Source organism: Heloderma suspectum, chromosome 6 (genome assembly GCF_057233095.1).
Source record: "Heloderma suspectum isolate Gila_16-S chromosome 6, 16-S_ref, whole genome shotgun sequence".
Taxonomy (NCBI): domain Eukaryota; kingdom Metazoa; phylum Chordata; class Lepidosauria; order Squamata; family Helodermatidae; genus Heloderma; species Heloderma suspectum.
The window spans coordinates 59,117,154-59,136,282 of NC_139463.1; the positions used below are offsets into that span (position 1 = coordinate 59,117,154).

The following is a 19,129-nucleotide window of genomic DNA, read 5'->3' on the forward strand; positions in this document are numbered from 1 at the left end:
CTGCATAGCCCAGAGCTCTCTGGGAAGCCATCTGAGCTCCACAGCACCAGAGGTGCAACGGTGAGAACTGGGCCTCAATAGGAGCACCTGCCACACCAAGCAAAAACTCCCTCTAAGCATTCAGGAATCCTCCAGATTCTGTAGATCTTCAAGGACAGAACTAATGCCTATGCAGGTTGTTAACTACAGACAAACTAATCATTCCATCCCGCAATGCCTTCTTGGTCACCCCAGGACTGCTGTGATCAGGCGCCAACTCTTCCCTTTCCCAGACATCAATCTGGGCTACTGAATGCTGGCACATGCCTAGACTCCATCTTGGATGTAAGTGCTCACATTTACACAGGTGAAAGGGAAGAACCTGACAACTTAAGTCAAGTCCAACTGGCCCACAAAGAAGCAAAGAGTGATGCAAATCAGTTTTTCTCCCTCCAAAGTGCAAAGGGGGCCCAGTGTTATTGGGATGCGGTGATATCTCTTGCCTGGAATTATCGAAATGACAATAATCCTTGATGAATCCTCCAGGGATTTCAACAGTGAAGAAACCCTGGAGAAAACATGCTTAATATAAATATGCCAGGAGCTTGCCCACGTGGGGCTGGCGTGGTGTCTGGTCACTTGGCATCTGTGCTCTTTTTGCAGTGATCTAATTCCCCTGCCAGGGCATCTTTTTCTGGTTCTCTTGGTCTCTGACCTAGCAGGGAAGGTCTCTCTGTGCTGCTGATGATTTGGCTGCTGCTGCTGTTTTGGCTCCTGCCTCCGGCCACCCAGAGGATGCTGAGGACCACGTGCCCCCTGACCTGGCCGTATACCCTGGAAGAAGATTATTACAGGCCGGGAGACCTCGTTGTTGGTGGGAATTTACACCTTGGCACTTATTATTTCAATGACATAGAAGACTTCCGTAGATTACCCCAATTACACATATCCAGTATTCTCCGGTAAGTTTCCACCAGAGGGATCTGGGAGGGGGGCTTGGCTGCTTTCCTCTCAAATTGGAAAGCTCCTTCCAGGGAAATGCATCAGCAATGCTGCTGATGTTTGAAATCTCTTGGCTTGAGATGATGCTCTCAGAGACCCATCAGGATTGGCTTCGACCTGTAAGGAGAGTCGTAGACTTGAGGGTTCTTTTCATTCTGAGGGGTTTTGTGCATGGATCATAGGAAGAGCTTCTTGCTGACAATCTGGTAATGACTACAAAATGCCTCCCCTGCCCCACTTCCCATCTGTGTCCCAGGCAGAATTTCTCCAACACAGGGTATGGAAAGTAGGTCCGGATCTCCTCTGAGATCTCTGGGTGATCTGTACTGGATCAGCAAGCATTTCTGACTCCCAATTGTGTAATCACAGCAGCAACCGATGGCTCCCTCCCACCCTAAATTATACAGCTTACCTGAAGAAAACCTGGGGGTCACCTGGAATGGGGCTTTGTGTCTAAGACCTTGGGGCTGTGCTTAGTTCTGGAACTCGAAAGACACTCCTGAGCTCAAAATATTTTAATTCAAAGCACGTGCCTTTATTTCAAAATACAGGGTCTGGCTGGGCGGATCTCAGGATGCTCATAAATAGATCTTGCAGCTTGAAGCCTGCACCCTCTGGAACTGGTTTCCAACCTGGTCCTCCTCGATGCTGTTTGGAGTACAACACCCATCATATATGGGAAAATGCTGGGGACAACAGGAGTTGTCCTGGAGACCCAAGGCTGGGAAATACTGACAACATTCCCATGATTGGATGCTTGAGGATATTTGCAGGGTGTGGATGAGATTCTGCAGTTTGCGACAAGTGTGGGTTTTGTAAGTGCAGAAATAGGGGGTCTGATAATAAAATAATGAAATGATTAACTGTTAGTCATCAGCATATTTCGTGCAAGGAATGAGCTTTTGGCTCAAAATAAAGATGGTGGTCCTCCTGGCTCTGGATACAGGGCTGCTTTAGACAAGAACACTGGCAACTGCCTCATACTGTGTCAGAAAACGATCCTCTCTGGCTTAGTATGTAGCAGCAGCTCTCCAGGGTGTTAGACAGGGTCTCTCTCTCTCTCCCAGGATAGCTTGTATATGCCAAGGATGGATCCTGGGACCAGAAACCTTCAGAGGAGGCATTCTATCCCTGAACTATGCTCCTTCCTCTAAAAATAAAACAATATCCGAGTCGTCATGGTTCCTAATAATAGGCAAGTTTAACGCAGAAGCTGTTTTAACACAGCACTTCTCACGAGTTCTGTTGGGATCCTCACACACCTCCCAATGTCCCTCCCTCCACTGCAGGTCGATAGTCAAGAACTACCAGCACTTGCTGGCCTTGGCATTTGCCATCACAGAGGTCAACAAGGATCCGGCTCTCCTTCCCAACACAACACTTGGCTTCCGTATGTATGAACACAAGGACCTTGCCAGATGGATGCATCGGAACAGCCTCTCTCTGCTTTCCACTTGGGGGCGAATGATGCCCAATTACAAATGTGACCGGCAGGATAAACTGCTCTCTATTCTTGGGGGTCTTGACTCCAAATCTTCCAGAGAAATAGCATTCCTAACAGGCATCTACAAGATCCCACAGGTAAGGTGATCCATCTGGGGATAAATATGAGGGGCCTGCAGAGCTCAGGAGCACTAAGACGCATGGGGTGATCTCCGAAACAGATTTGCCCTTGCAGTGTCTGAATTGCCTGTATTCTGGATTGGGGGGTCGGGGGCCCTGGCTAAGCTAAGCTGCCATTCCTTGGTGGTAGCCAGGAATCCCAGGTGGCTACTGCATGAATAATCCCACCCAGCAGAGGGCCTGTTCTGTCAGAAAAAGTGTGTGGACTGGGAGAAATCAGACAGATTCTCTTGACACCTTCAGGAGTCATAAAAGAACAAGGCGCCTCAAGACTCCGTGTTGTTCTTGCTGAGATCAGCTAAGGCAGCCACCCCTCCAGGGCTTGGGGGAGGCCCCACTCCCATGACAATGAGACATTTGCCTGACTTTTATGTATAGAGCTATTGATGCCTACTAGTCCTGAGGGAGACGTGCGACCTCCAGCAGTATCAGAAGCAGCATGCCAATGTACACCAGTTGGAGGGGAACATGACCATGGGGGTGCATAAGGAAATGAAGTGATTGTGGGCTTCCCACAGGCAGCTGCTTGGCCACTGTGTGATCCACTGTTGGGCACTGTGCTGGACTAGATGGACCTGTGGCCTGATCCAGCAGGGCTTTTCTTATATTCTGATTTCCATTTAAAATGGCCCATGTTTCAGCCACACACCATAGGATGTCAGCAGAAAGAGTTTGGAGTGGGGGCACTTCAGGGATGTCTTTTTCAGCCCCACTAACATTGCCTCTCATTTTCTATCTTGTGTGTCTCGGTGCCTTTCCATGGAGAATGGATCCAGTTTGATCAAATGCGGTTCAGTGTAAGCAAGTGTAATGTGATGCACATTGGGGCAAAAAATCCCGACTTCACCTTCAAGCTGATTAGGGATGTACAAAAGTCACTTACCTTTTTGACGGGGTGATTCACGGTGGGGGGGGAGGCGCTCCACACCTCCCCCCGAAATCCTAACCTGGCTGGCTTTGCTCCGTGGAGATTCTGCGGAGCCACTGGCCGGGGCAGAACGCAGCCAGACATCTGGCCGCTGGGCAGCCTGCAGGCAAAAAAACAAACAAACAGCGTACGTAAATGGCGGCTATGGTGGCCACCATTTGCATTCCCTTTTTTTGCTGTTTTAGCCTACGTAAATATTACGTAAGCTATTACGGCGAAAAAACGGGGAACACAAATAGCATAGTGGGCGCCATATGAGTTCCTTTTTTTTTTTTGCCGTTTTAGCCTTCGTAAATATTTATGTGACCTATTATGGCAAAAAAAAAAGAGGAATGCAAATAGCTCCCACTACGCTATTTGCATTCCCTTTTTTTCGCCGTAATAGCTTAAGTAAATATTTATTCCGCCACAGATTTCAGGGGGCCTAATGCACTGGCATTCGACCTCACCGAGATCCGTGGCGGAATTCTCTGACATCCCTAAAGCTAATATGATCTGAGAAAGCAGTGACTGACCATGAAAGAGGTCTCGGGGTTGTGGTGGACAGCAATGAAAATGTTATCCCAGTGTTTGGCTGCTGTGAAAAAGGAAAATTCCATGTGTGGCATAATTGGCAAAGGAGCTGAAAATAAAAATTCCATGATCAAACTCCACTGATACAAATCTAGGGTGCAACCACACTTTGAATCCTGTGTACAGTTCTGGCCACAACACCAAGGAAGGACATTGCAGACGTGGCAAAGGTGCAGAAAAGGGCAACTAAAATGATCAAGGGGCTGGAACAATTCCCCTATGAGGAGAGGTATGACATCTGGGATTGTTCATCTTTGAAAACAAGGCACATAAGGGGAGAAAGGTAGGAGGTGTACACAATGACGCATGGTGTGAAGAAAGTGGCTAGGGTGACATTTTCTCCATCTCTCATAATACTCAAACCTGGGGTCATCCCATGAGGATGAACAGTGGGAGATTCAGGAGAGATAAAAGGAAGGACTTCTTCACACAGTGTATTGTTAAACTGTGGAACTCACTTCCGCAACATGCAGTGATGGCCACCAATTGGGATGGCTTTAAGAGGGGATTGGACACATTCCTGGAGGAGAAGGCTATTACTGGCTACCAGTCCTGATGCCTGTATGCTGCCTTCAGTGTCATAGAGACGATGCGTCTGTATGCCAGTTGTGGGGATCATGGGCAGGACGTGCTCTTGCACTCATGTCCTGCCTGTGAGTTTCCCACGAGCATCTGGTTTGCAGCTATGTGAACAGAATGCTGGATTAGATGGACCCTTGGTGTGATTCAGCAGGACTTTTCTTATGTTGCTATGACCAAGCTATTGTATATGGGGACGGCCAGAAAGCCCGCAATATATTTCTAGAATTTAGACACAAGAGCCCATTCACTGGAATGCTTTGAAATTATTTCAGGTTACATGCCTGGTCACCCTGACTTTGGGGGGTGGTATCCACACTTGGGAGAGACTTAACAACATCACAGTGCTTCACTTTATATTTAGATATGTATTCTTAAGATGTCCATCTTCCTTCTGGGGAGCACTTTATGCATCCAAAGTCAGCTTTGGAAAGTCCATGGAAGCTCAAGCCATTAATACTGTGCTAGATGCCAAAAATTCTGCTACAACAGACTCATAGGAAATTCCTTCCTTCAGCTCAGTTATGGCTTTTTGGACCCCGCTCAGGGAGGGAAAGGGCCATTCCCTTCCTTCTATCGTATTGATACCAATGAAATTCCTCAGTATGAGGGCTTAGTCCGGCTGCTCCTGCATTTCCACTGGAACTGGATTGGGCTCCTTGCTCCCGAGGGTGACAGCGTTGAACATTTCATCCAGACACTGACCCCAATGCTCAAGCAAAATGACATCTGTGTGGCCATCTCTGAAACGTTCAATCCAACGGACCCACTTTATCGGCGTCGGATAGAAAGTGGATCTATTCCTTGTTCTTGGTTTGAGCCCCAAGTGATGATTTTCTTTGGGGACTCCAGTATTCTAGGACAATTAACACTGTTGTTGAGGAATCATGAAAGAAAGACCACGACCCCATTTAGGAAGGTTTGGATCATGACATCCTATTGGGAAATGGCTGCGACAGGAGCCCCCTCAGGTGGGTGGTATCTAAAAATCTTCTATGGTGCTTTGCACTTCAAAGTCCACACAAGGGATGTGCCAGAAGCATTTTCTTGGGGCATTAGATCCACTCCGGCTGCAAGAAGTTGTCCTTCTCCGTTTCTGGTGGGAAAAGGCATTTAGCTGTCGGTTTCTGAAATCAGGCCAAACCTCCCCACGAGGAGAGAGAAACTGTACTGGGAAGGAGAAGGCAGAGGACTTGCCACATAACATGTTCAAAATGAGCATGACAAGTCACAGCTACAGGATCTACAATGGTGTTTATTCTGTGGCACATGCGTTGCATGCTGTGTCTGGATCCAAACATGGACTGACGGGGGGAGGCAAGAGGCTCCTGAACATCCAGCCGTGGCAGGTAACATCCTCCTTCACCCTGGGCAAGTGTATGAAAGCACCTCAGTGATTTCTCAGTGGTCTGATCCTGGAAGCAAATGGGGGGCCTGGGAAAAGGGGCATTAGCCTTTCCTAAGCTCTGAAGAAGGACGTGTCCCCATGGAAATGCTTCCATGGCCATCCTTTCCATTAAAGAGCACTGGCAAGTGAGTCAGGGATAGAGGAGATTCATGGCACTTCCAGAATAATTCTACAGTTGCAACTGTGAATAGTGAGGAGGGAGGAATGCTGCGAGGCTTCAGCCAGACATATAGTTCTTATCCATAATGTGGCATCGTTCCCCAGCACACCCCTGCGAAGCAAAGAGCAGGCAGCTCTCCCCCGTCTAGGTTCCATCTTGACAGCCAGCTGAAGAACCCCAGATATTGCTCTCTTTGCTGCCATGAGTAAAGCCACTCCAGCTCCCACTAGAAGATAGGAGGCTGTGCTGTAGAAAGTAGGCACCAGCCAAAAAAGCCTGAACCATTCGGCAATTAAATGTGATAATGGAGTGCAGGGGAAAAGAAGTCTCCTAACTTGATGGCTGTTACAGAGTGTTAGAGGATGCCAGAACTCATTCACAATTTCCCCCATTTTCTAAGTGTCTCTTGCTTTTCAGATTCTTGCCTCTTTGAGGAGCATCTGCTTTAACAACAGCGCTGGAGATGAAGTCTCCTTCACTGAAAATGGCAAGAAATGGGATATCCTGAACTGGATCTTCTTCCAAAATGGATCTTTTTATTCTGTGAAAGTTGGGGGAGTGAATTCAGGTTCTCCCCCAGGCCAAAACTTCACCATTCACCCTGAGATGATTGCGTGGGCAACAGAGGTGGGTTTGAAGGGAATGTTCCAGGGTCTGCCTTACACCCCAGTTGTAATATGAACGTGGCAGGACAGAGGCACCCAGCTCAGACAGAGCTGCAGGACAAGGTTGCTTCTCCTTGCAGAGAGAGGTAGAGAGCTCCATTTCTCTCTCTATCTGCACTGAGGGGGAAAGTGGATGGGACAAACTCTCTGATATAATGGGAAAGGGGAGGGATTTGCTGAGTGGAGGCTCCCTGTCCCCTTAGCCTCATCAGGATACAGCTGGTTCTGGTGTTAGAATTGGTGTCTCCCAGAGGAGCCTCTTTTACGATGGTGCTGAGAGATTCGGCCCTCCTGTTGGGGATATTACAACTTCGTCTGCAAGTTAAAGGAAGGGGGCAGTTTGGCATTTAGCTAGTCAAAGCATGGACATAGCTGGCCTTAGGACTCTATAGCCCACAGCGGCCTCCTGTGTCTTCCTCCCCTACCCACCCCCCACCGCCACTCTCCATTGCTGGGAGTGCACCTGGCTTGCTCTCTCTCCTCACTGAACACAGGAAAATTAACTGAACAAATCCTTGTTTTGAGACTGCAAGCTGTGCATGCATTATATGCAAGATGACATGTGAGTAGAGCTGTTTTCTTTCTTAACTAAAAGAAGAGTATGGCTGCTTTATGTTCGTTAGCCTTCATGTGAATGTGGGATTGGTCAACCCGCATTCTGCTTTGCCTCTCTCTGCTAAACTGCCTTTCTAATAAGAGGCAGCCATACCACATATTTCCCATCACCTCCTGAACTCATAATCCCCTCCATCATGCAATGGGAGGCTCTGTTGAGTAGCTACATTCAGTGCAGTTGTTGCCAGGTGGAAATCCTCTACCGTTTGCCTTTCCCTTTTAGAAGGTTCCTGTCGCTAGGTGTGTGGAGCGGTGCTCTCCAGGGCACCGGAGAAGAGTTCCAGAGGGGAAGCCGGTTTGCTATTACAGATGTGACCATTGTCCAGAAGGGACGATTTCTAACTCCACGGGTATCTCTGACTTTGAGAGCCACATAAAAGTGCAGACCATACTGGGCTAAGAGTGAAGTGGGGACAGGGGGAAGGTCATAGACAAGGGGACATGTGCCATTTCCCCTAGGAATATTTTCTCTATAAATACTATTTTGGAGGGTGTACCTCTGTTATATACTTCTGTGCAAAGTATTCATGACTTCCAAAAGAAATCTGTTCAAATCATAAAATAAGGACTCCCAGGAAATTACTACTACCCACATGTACAGAATCTGTCCTGGCTCCACTTTTCATGTATATTTATTGTAGAACTATGTTCCCAACCTCGGTTGTTTTGGCATCAGACCTGAAGTGTTTGGAGCATAACATTGATCAGCGCTAGGGGTGGCAGAGAATACCACCACAGATCCCAGTGAGGCCGAATGCCATCGCATTCGGCCCCCTGGAATCCGTGGCAGAGTGAAGCCCCCCCACCCTGTGAAACGCGTGTGAAACTGAGCCTATCTGGTGCCGTTCACTGGTGGGTGCTCCTTGAATGTAGGGGTGGACGAAAGTCCCTTACCTGTCCTCGAAGGACGTTCGCGGTGGGGTGGAGGCGCTTCGCTGCTCCCCCCGCAAAGTTCCGGCCGGGGGGGGAGGCTTTCCGCCTCGGCCCGGCCGAAATTCAGGCTGGGGAGGAGGCTTCCCGCCTCGCCCGGCCGCGAACGCGAAAGTTAAAAAAAAAAAAAAAACGCCCCCTGATAGGCTACGTGACGATTCACGTAGCCTATCACAGCTAGATCTGCAAAGTCAGCCATGATAGGCTACGTCAATCATCACGTAGCCTATCACGGGTGACTTTAAAAAAAAAAAAAAAGCGCGTACGCTAATGGCGGCCCCCATAGGGAGCCGCCATTCGCGTTCCTTATTTAGTCACTGTAGTCTACGTAAATGTTTACGTAGACTATGGCGAAAATAAGGGCAACGCAAATTAGACTTTGCAGATCTAGCCGTGATAGGCTACGTTAATCGTCACATAGCCTATCACGGGGGCGTTTTTTTTTTTAACTTTTTATTTCGCGGCCGGGCGAGGCGAGGCGCCTCCTCCCCAGCCTGAATTTCGGCTGGGCGAGGTGGGAAGCCTCCCCCCCGGCCTGAATTTCGGCCGGGCGAGGAGGGAAGCCTCCCCCCCTGGCCTGAACTTCGGGGGGAGCAGCGAAGTGCCTCCCCCCCACCGCGAAGCAAGCTGCGAGACCATGTAAGTGGCTTTCGTGCACCCCTACTTTGAGCTCGTTTGCTCATCAGGATATCATGGAGCACTTTGTTGAAAGCTTTGCTGAAGTCAAGGTATATGATGTCCAGAGAATTCCCACAGTCCACGAAGGAGGTTACCGGATCAAAAAATGAGATCAGATTCGTCTAGCAGGATTTGTTCTTGACAAATCCATGTTGGCTTCGAGTAATCACTGCATTGTTTTCAAGGTGCTTACAGATGGATTGCTTTATCATCTGCTCCAGAATTCTCTAGGGATTGATGTCAGACTGACTGGTGTGTAGTTCCCATGATGTTGGATCCTCGAAATGTTCGAATTCATGCATGCAGATGCTCTTGTATTTAGTGTTGTTATGCTGATACATTTGTAGTAAAAAGACAAACAAAGACAATTCTTGTCTGAGAGTGTTTCTTAAGGAATAGAATCTGGTAATACCCATCTTGAGAGTGAAGGATTAAGCTTGCTCTAAGATGGTTTTGAGTGGGTTCTCTATATGTGTGGTTCATCACTAACACAGCATTGCCTTTATACTGGTAACATATCTTGAGAGAACCTCTGAACCAGGGCATATGCCACAGGACTGGGGGAGGGAGGTGGGGGTGGGATCATATGGGGAAAAAAAGAAGCGTTTTGTGCCTTTTCTGTTTCTGGTATTCTGATTGCCAAAGCTTAAACAGAAAATTATCAGAGGTGTACAGTAAGGTAGGGAATGGCTATTTCCATCCCTGTCTTTGAGGGCTGAACAAGGCTCCACATAATGAACATCATGTCATAATTGCGATATTTCAATTGTTGTTGCTCATTCCAGATGCAGCTCACTGTACCCCATGCCCAGAAGATCAATACCCAAACAAGAACCAAGACCAGTGTATCTCCAAGAAGATCCACTTCCTTTCCTATCAAGAGACACTGGGGCAAAGCTTAGCTTCTCTAGCTCTTTTTCTCTCCCTGATCACGTCTTTAGTACTGGCAACCTTCATTCAACACCGTAACACACCAGTCGTCAAAGCCAACAACCGAGACCTCACATACGTCCTCCTCATCTCCCTCCTGCTCTGTTTCCTCTGCTCCTTCCTCTTCATTGGCCAACCCACAAAGCTCACCTGTCTTCTGTGACAAAGTATTTTCAGCATCATCTTCTCTGTTGCGATTTCTTCCATTTTGGCCAAAACTGTCATGGTAGTTCTGGCCTTCATGGCCACCAAGCCAGGAAACATGGCCAGAAAACTTTTGGGGAGACAACTGACAAACTCCATTCTCCTGGCCTGCCCCCTCATCCAAGCTGTGATCTGTACTTTCTGGCTGATGACCTCTCCACCATTCCTAAATGTCAACTTCCATTCCCTGCCTGGAGAGATCATCGTGGAATGCAATGAAGGCTCAGTCACCATGTTTTACACTGTCTTGGGTTACATGGGTTTCCTGTCTCTTGTTAGCTTCATGGTGGCTTTCCTAGCAAGGAAGCTGCCTGACAGCTTCAATGAAGCCAGGTTTATCACCTTCAGCATGCTGGGGTTTAGCAGCGTTTGGGTCTCCTTTGTGCCCACCTACCTGCGCACCAAGGGGAAATCCATGGTGGCTGTGGAAATCTTCTCCATCTTGGCCTCCGGGGCTGGTCTCCTCAGTTGCATCTTCCTTCCCAAATGTTACATTATTCTCCTGAGGCCCAGTCTCAATTGTAAAGATCACCTAATAAGGAGAGGAGCCTGTGATTAGAATACATTGTTAAAATAAATCTCTGCTCATTCATTTTCCAGTCAATCAATCATTTTCCAGTCAGTCAGTCAGTCAATTCAGCTGGCTATTCGTTCTTACATGATTTATTGTGATCCCAATTTGTTTTATTTTAAAATAAAACCTTCTAAACTTTTGTATTGCTGTATATTTTTATACTGACTGGGTGGAATGGTGTTTTGTTTGTTAGCTTAAAGTTATAGAAGGCTTTAATATTTATTATAGCATTGGCGTTGGTCTGAATGACCTTTGGGGGCACTTCACAGCCCAAAGACTCTGAGCACAAAGAGATTCAAAATCCCGCCCAACTATGTAATTCTTGGTTCTAAGATTTAAATAGGCAGAGGAGATGCCTGGAGGCAACCCCTCTTAATGACATGACAAGAGACAGATGATAGCCCATAACCTTCTGTTGGTGGTGTGTTTCAATAGGAGATGGGATGGGTCAAGACATTGTTGGTGAGCAGAGGTGGCACAACTCATCCTTTCTTTCCCCTCACTGGACTCTTCTGGAGGTGGGTGACTGTTCTCCTCCCCTCCCACTGAGGTATATCCTGATTGTGTTTGGTGTGAGAATAGAAACCAGCAGAGCTCATATGTGTCTTGGACAGTCTGTGCCATAAGTGGATCCGAAAAGGAGGTCGAGGGATGACTTTGCTCTCTGCAGTAAATCCTGTTGGACTCAGGGGTTCCCCTGGACATTGGAAGGGGAACAGGGCCCTGTTGGAGTGCTAATGTTGTGGTTCATCACCTTATGCTCACCCTGTATTTAGGCAGAAATAACATATCAATCACAGAAGTGTCCTTCTGTGGAAAATGAACCATGCCTAAGTGCTGAACCCCTGAAATGACTCACTGTTCAGAGTGGGGGTGGCTGCACAAAAAAAAAGCTGAAGCCCAATTTGTTAGGTGGATAGAACCACTTGCAGACCGCTCTTTATCAAAATGGTTTGAGGAGATTTGAAAATACAGCTCGATCTGATATTATCAAATGAACAGGTCAACAATAGGACCTATCTCTATAAAGTGATAGGATATTCAAATTGTATCGAATCCAAGTCTTCAAACTGCCACCCAAGAAGGCTTTCAGTATGCAATTGCCAGGCCTCATTCACAGGGTTTGAGAAGGTTTTCAGACATCGCCATCTTCCACTTGTCACTCTCTTGTGTTTCCCAGCGCTGTGTCTGTCTTGTTTTTCCCTCCACAAAAGCCCATTCTGGAGGAAAGAACCAAATAGCTGCACGAGGCCTTTGGACTGATAGTGCCAGGAGCCGTCCATCTGGAGAGCACACCCTCTCCTGCCAGCGGGTGAAACCACTTCATCTAATATGTGGATGGTGGAGCAATGAGGGGCAGGTGGAGAATGGTGTGTCTGTGACAAACCCTCCGCTGATACAGATGCACAGTGCCCCTAGAGCATCTGGGCAGTTGGCACCCTGCCAGGCAACCTGAATATTTTATCTAGCCTTAGCTAAACCACACTTGGAATACTGTGCACAGTTCCGGTCACCACACCTAAAGAAAAATATGGTAGAGCTGGAAAAAGCGCAGAAAAGGGCAGCTAACATGATCAAGGGGCTGGAGCATCGCCCCTGTGAGAGAAGGTTCCAGTAGCTGGGATTGTTTAGCTTGGAAAAAAGAAGGGTTAGGAGAGACATGATAGAGGTCTACCAAATTATGCATGGTGTGGAGAATATGGATGGTGAGACATTTTTCTCTGTCTCTCAAAATTCTAGAACCCGGGGTCATTCTGTGAAGCTGATTGGTGGGAGATTCAGGATACATAGAAGGAAGTACTTCTTCACACAGCACATAGTTCAGCTATGGAGTTGGCGACCACAGGAGGTAGTGATGGCCGCCAAGTTGGATGTCTTTAAAAGGGGGTTAGAGAAATTCCTGGAGGGAAGGCTAGCAATGGCTATCAGTCTGGAGGGCTATGTGCTACCTCCGGAACCAGAGGCAGTGAGCCTATGTACACCAATGGCTGGGAACATGGGTGGGAGGGTGCTGTTGCACTCCTGTCCTGTTTGTGGGTTCCTGGTCAACAGCTGAATGGCCACTATTTGAACAGAATTCTAGACTAGATGAACCCTTGGTATGATCCAGTATGGCTCTTCTTATGTTCTTCTGGTCTTATCTCAGTCCTTTGTCCTCCAAAATGTGAATCACACTTTAATCCCCTGGCTTGAATAGACTGGTTTCATACACCTTGGGCTTTTGAGATGGAAGTTACCATCTTTTAAAACTTGGGTCCAGGGAATTACCAGGCGTGAGGTCATTTCATTATTTCCTGGCGAGACCACTTACATAAGAAATGGAGGCTCTCACATTTAGAGATGTCAGAGAATTTTTCCATGGATCTTGGTGAGGACAAATGCCAGTGCATTCAGCCCCCCAAACTCCATGGAGGAACGGCCTGCCCCCCCCACCCCCCCGTGGATCCCCCCCCAGGACAAAACTTACCTGGGGCGGATCTTCCTGGTGGCGGCGGCTCTGGCGGCGGCTGCGGCGGCTGGCCTTCCGACTGGCTGCCGCCACCGCCATTTGCAGTCTTGTAAAAAAAAAAAAAAAAGACGACGTGATAGGCTACGTAAAGATTTACGTAGCCTATCATGGCTGGCTGGGTTTAAAAAAACAAAAAAACCGTGTACGCAAATGGCGGCAGCTATGGCTGCCGCCATTTGCATTCCTTATTTTTGGCCATCTTAGTCTACGTAAATATTTACGTAGGCTAAAACGGTGAATCAAAAAGGGACGCAAATAGCACCCGCTACGCTATTTGCATTCCCCTTTATTTTCGCCGTCATAGTCTACATAAATATTTATGTAGATTAAGACAGCCCAAAATAAGGAACGCAAATGGCGGCGGCCGTAGCCGCTGCCATTTGCATACGCAGTTTTTTTTGTTTTGTTTTCCCAGAGCTCTCCGCGGCCGGAAATCTGGATTGTGGATGGCTTTGGCCTGGCTGGGCCTGGCCGGCTGCTCTGCGGAGCTGCCGCAGAACACAGCAAGCCATGGAGGATTCTGGGGGGGAGGAGCAGTTCGTCTCCCCCCCATCGAGGATTCTGGGGGGAGGAATGGAACGCCTCCCCCCCCCACCATCAACATAATCTACGGAAAGGTAAGTGACTTTCGTACATCCCTATTCACATTATCGGACACACCAGCCATCAGTCTCTTCTAAGGGGCTGGCTTTGTACTGAATGGAGATCCCCCATAAAAAAGACCCCCTCAGTGCTTCTAGAGCTTTCCTATATACCTTCTCATGGGAAGCCAGATGTTCTCTTGCTGTCTCAGAGCATCCTCTCTGCAATAAACGCAGCATATGCTCTAAGATTCAAGGCTGTAGTCAAATAGAGAATGTGACTCTACAAGTTAGACTTCTTATTTTATTGGGAATTCTGAGTATGCGTGTGAGTGTTGCCTTCCCTGTTGTTCCTCTCTCCCTTCTTTCTCTTTTTCCCCTAATTCAACTCCTTTTTATAGTTGGACATGTGGCTGTGTTGTTTTAAAGGGATTTCTCACTGAGCTCTTCCCCACATGGTTACAAATCTACCATTTGTCCTTTAAATTTTTTAGAAGGGCTTTGGAACGTTCACTGTTTCTGTTCTTTGGGAAGGAAAGCCCAAAGTACTTTTTTTTTACTTCCTTCCTAGTTCTGGGGCAAAGAAAAGGGTCCTTGGCAATCGGGCTCAGAAGCAGATGGACAGATTAGGGTGTTTAGGAAGTCTTTCCTGACTGGTGGCAGCCTGTCAGATATTCTTTTCCTGGGGAACCCACATAAAGTAGAGCGCCACCAGGAGGAAAAGCTATCCCCCCTCCCAGTCTCGTCACAGTATCCAGCAGCCAGCTGACCATCAAAATGCCTACCAGCCCTGGAAACAGCAGCTAGCCAGCCCCATGCTGCCCCAAGGGGTGGGTGGGGATGCCACGTCTGCTTTGCAGGAAGGGCCGGGGTGTTGGTGGGCCCCTGCAAAGTTCACCACAGTCACCGGTGCTGTAGTAGAGCTTCAGGAGTGCTCTCCTCCTTCCACGAAGAACAGGCACAGCTTTTTATGAAGGAATGTAAAACCGTTCACATGAGCGCTGCCATTTGCGTTCCTTATTTTGGCACGTCTAGTCTATGTAAAGATTTTTTTCAAAGTCACCCGTGATAGGCTACATGACGATTTACGTAGCCTATCATGGCTGACTTTGGAAATCTAGCCATGATAGGCTACGTAAATCATTACGTAGCCTATCACGGGGTCTTTTTTAAAAAACTTTTTGTTTCGCGGCCGGGGAGACGGGGCACTTCTCCCCGGCCTGAATTTCGGCCGGGTGAGGCGGAAAGCCTCCCCCCGGCCTGAATTTCGGCCGGGCGAGGCGGGAAGCCTCCCCCCCTTCGCCCGAACTTCGGGGGGGGAAGCGAAGCACCTCCCCCCCACCGTGAAGCCAAGCTGAGAAAAGGTAAGTGACTTTCGTACATCCCTATGCTAGACTACCCTTGCAAGCACTCTGCCACCCCTGGATTTCCCAGGGAGGCTGAGTGATGATGGAGGCATCCTGCAGGACACGTCCCCATCTTCGAGTCAGTAGACCAGCCATGTCCCCACCAAAGAAATGGGGGAACAGGCTTTGACGGGGAGAGCTGGGTCAGCCATTATGGTCCTCTGCCCAGCAGTCTTGGGTTCCACCTGACAGCAAGCAAGGCCTCATCCAGCCAACAGTTTCCAGAGGGCTGTCAGTGGTGTTAGTCTTTTGCAGCAGAAACAGCGAAGCATCGCGTTTTTTAAATTTGCTACATCATACGCTTTCATGCACAGAACTGGTCTACAATCCAGAAAAGCTTATGCCATAATAAATTAGTTATTTTATTTTACACATTCTTTTTTTTAATCAGGGGTTGCAACATGCAGACCCTGCCACACACGTCCCCTGAATTCCACCCCAGGATTTTTTAAGAATACAAATGGCACTCTGTAGCAGCTATAGAGCGCTATAATGGACAAATATAACTTGATGGCAAGCTAACTTTAGCACTTTAGTCACTGCTGAGGACCACACAGCCGTTGGACATCACGTTTTGATGACAGCCCTGAAATTTTTCTTTTAATTTTTGTTTTTTCCCTTCCAGAACAGCTTGGGGGGGAAGCTGTTCTGAGGGTGACAACGGACCCCAGACCTCCTGGAACTGCCTTCCCCTGTTTTAATTCATCCAGATAAGTCTGCTATCTCCTCCCAATCTCCACCTTGTAGGCCTATATGAGAAATTTGTTTCAATTCATCGTTGATCAGGATTTATCTATCAGGTGGATCCACAGTTGGCTACAGAATTGGACTCAAAGAGTGCTTCTCAATGGGATCTTTACAAACTGGGGAGAGGTAACAAGCGGGCTACTGTAGGTAGGGATGTACGAAAGTCACTTACCTTTCCGTGGATTATGTTGATGGTGGGGGGGAGGTGTTCTGTCCCTCCCCCTGGAATCCTCGACGGGGGAGGAGGCGATCCGTTCCTCCCCCCTGGAATCCTCCACAGCCAGCTGTGCTCCACGGCAGCTCCGCGGAGCAGCTGGCCAGGCCCAGCCCAAGCCAGAGCCATCCGCAGCCAGATTTCTGGCCACGGAGGGCTCTGGGGGGGGGAACCCGCGTACGCAAATGGCAGCAGCTACAGCCGCCGCCATTTTCGTTCCTTATTTTTGGCCGTCTTAATCTACGTAAATATTTACATAGACTATGATGGAAAAAATAAAGGGGAACGCAAATAATGTAGCGGGTGCTATTTGCGTCCCTTTTTGATTCACCGTTTTAGCCTACATAAATATTTATGTAGGCTAAAACGGCAAATCAAAAAGGGATGCAAATAGTGCCCACTACACTATTTGCGTTCCCCTTTATTTTCACCGTTATAGTCTACGTAAATATTTACGTAGACTAAGACGGCCAAAAATAGGGAATGCAAATGGTGGCGGCCGTAGCTGCCACCATTTGCGTATATGGGGTTTTTTTGTTTTTGTTTTTACCCAACCATGATAGGCTAAGTAAATCTTTACGTAGCCTATCATGTCTTGTAAAAAAAACAACAACCACAAGACTGGAAATGGCAGCAGCGGCAGCTGGTCAGAAGTCCAGCCACTGCAGCCGCCGCCGACCGGAACATCCGTGCCAGGTAAGTCTCGTCCTGGGGGGGGATCCGCAGGGGGGCGGGGGGGTGGCAGACCATTCCGCCACAGAGTTCGGGGGGCCAAATGCACTGGCATTCTGCCTCAGCGAGATCCGTGGTGGAATTCTCTGACATCCCTAACTGCAGGTAGGGGTGTACAAAATATACTCACTAGTTTGCTGGGGGGGTCCACAGAGGGGGAGGTGGTCCATCCCTCCCTGCCACGCAAATGGCGTCTGGTGTAGCGGACGCCATTTGCGTCCCTGCCTTTTGCCATGATAGGCTTCGGAAATCTTTACGTAGCCTATCATGGCAAAAAGCAGGGATGTAAATGGCACAGCAAATGCCATTTGCATCTGAAGACAGGCAGCAGTGGGCAGCAGCGGACGGCAGTGGATGGCAGCGGACGGACGGTGCCAAGTAGGATCCAGCCAGCAGAGATTCCACCAGGCGGTGGAGGTGAGTCTTTCGTTCTGCCGCAGACTCCGGGGGGCCGGATTCTAAGAATATGGACTCATTGGAGCCCATGATGGAATTGTCCGCCATCCCTAACTGCAGGGCTCAGTCCTGGGCCCAGAGCTCTTCAACATTTTTATTAATGACTTGGATGAGGAGGCGGAGGGAACACTTATCAGATTTGCAGTTGACTCAAAATTGGGCAGGATAACTATTACCCTGGGATTAGGGATGGACGAAAGGGACTTACCTGGTCCCGCAGCTTGCTTCACGGTGGGGGGGAGGCGCTTCGGTTCTCCCCCCGAAGTTCAGACGAGGGGGGGGAGGCGACCCATCCCTCGCCACCGAAATTCAGGCCGGGGAGGAGTGCCCCGTGTACCTGGCCACGAAAAAAAGAAGTAAAGTAAAAAAAAAACACACACATACACCCGTGATAGGCTACGTAATGATTTACGTAGCCTATCACGGCTAGATTTCCAAAGTCAGCCGTGATAGACTATGTAAATCGTCACGTAGCCTATCACAGGTGACTTTGAAAAAAAAAAGCGCGTACGCAAATGGCGGTGCCCATGGGGCGCCGCCATTTGCGTTCCTTAGTTTGGCACATCTAGACTACGTAAAGATTTACGTAGACTACGGCAAAAATAAGGGAACGCTATTTGCGTTGCCCTTATTTTCACCGTAGTCTACGTAAATCTTTACGTAGACTAGATGTGCCAAACTAAGGAATGCAAATGGCGGCGCCCATGGGCGCCGCCATTTGTGTACGTGCTTTTTTTTTTTCAAAGTCACCCATGATAGGCTACGTGACGATTTATGTAGCCTATCATGGCTGTCTTTGGGAATCTAGCCATGATAGGCTACGTAAATCGTTACACAGCCTATCATGGGTGTTTTTTGTTTTTTGTTTACTTTCCTTTTTTATTTTGCAATGGCGGCAGCAGCAGCCGGTCAAAAGACCGGCCGCCGCCCCCGCCCCCGCCGAAACGCCGCCGGGACCCGCCACCGAGAGGGACATTTGCACGAGGTAAGTCCCATCCCGGGGGGGGCGGGGGGCTGGCGGAGAATTTCACCACTAATTTCGGGGGGCCGAAGGCGTTGGCATTCGGCCTCCCAGAGATTCGTGGAGAAATTCTCCGCCATCCTTACCTGAGATATGTAAACAATATTCTAAGTGATCTTGATAGACTGGAGTGCTGGGCAAAAACAACAGAATGAAATTTAATAGGGATAAATGCCAAGTTTTGCACCTAAGAAAAAGAAACCAAATGCACAATTACAAGATGGGGGATACGTGGCTCAACAATGCTACAAACGAGAAGGATCTTGGAACTGTTGTCGATCACAAGCTGAATATGAGCCAACAATGTGATGTGGCTGCAAAAAAGCAAATGCTATTTTGGGCTGCATTAACAGAAGTGTACTTTCCAAATCCCGGGAAGTACTAGTTCCCCTCTACTCAGCACTGGTTAGGCCTCATCTGGAGTACTGAGCTGAACATCAGGATAAACTTCCTGGCTGTCAGAGAGATATGAGAATGGAACCAATTTTCTGGGGAGGTGGTGGGCTCTCCCACACTGGAGGCAGGCTGGACAGCCATCAGTCAGGGATGCTTTGACTTGTATTCCTGCATTGAGCTGAAGGTTGGACTCAATGGTCTTGTAGGCCCCTTCCAACC

At 48.4% G+C, this 19,129-nt stretch overlaps 1 protein-coding gene across 1 annotated transcript; it reads right to left on the minus strand.

Moving 5' to 3' along the window:
- Window positions 1-1,498: 1,498 nt before the first annotated feature.
- On the minus strand, window positions 1,499-14,980 carry LOC146340951 (uncharacterized). Its single transcript, XM_084808242.1, has 4 exons — window positions 14,724-14,980; window positions 10,669-10,806; window positions 3,488-3,632; window positions 1,499-1,817 (listed from the first exon to the last, which is right to left on the minus strand). The coding sequence occupies exons 2-4, from the start codon at window positions 10,746-10,748 to the stop codon at window positions 1,560-1,562; spliced, it is 483 nt and encodes a 160-aa protein (XP_084664368.1). The 5' UTR covers window positions 10,749-10,806; window positions 14,724-14,980; the 3' UTR covers window positions 1,499-1,559.
- Window positions 14,981-19,129: the final 4,149 nt, after the last annotated feature.

Excerpts from the sequence above, each read along its gene's own strand:
- LOC146340951 (XM_084808242.1), bottom strand. The coding sequence starts at position 10,748 with ATGCAACTGAGGAGACCAGCCCCGGAGGCCAAGATGGAGAAGATTTCC. Across the intron at positions 3,633-10,668 it reads GATTTCCCCTTGGTGCGCAG|GCTGCCCAGCGGCCAGATGT; the intron begins GTAGGTGGGCAC and ends TTTTGCCTGCAG. Across the intron at positions 1,818-3,487 it reads TGAATCACCCCGTCAAAAAG|ACCCCCTATTTCTGCACTTA; the intron begins GTAAGTGACTTT and ends TTTTATTATCAG.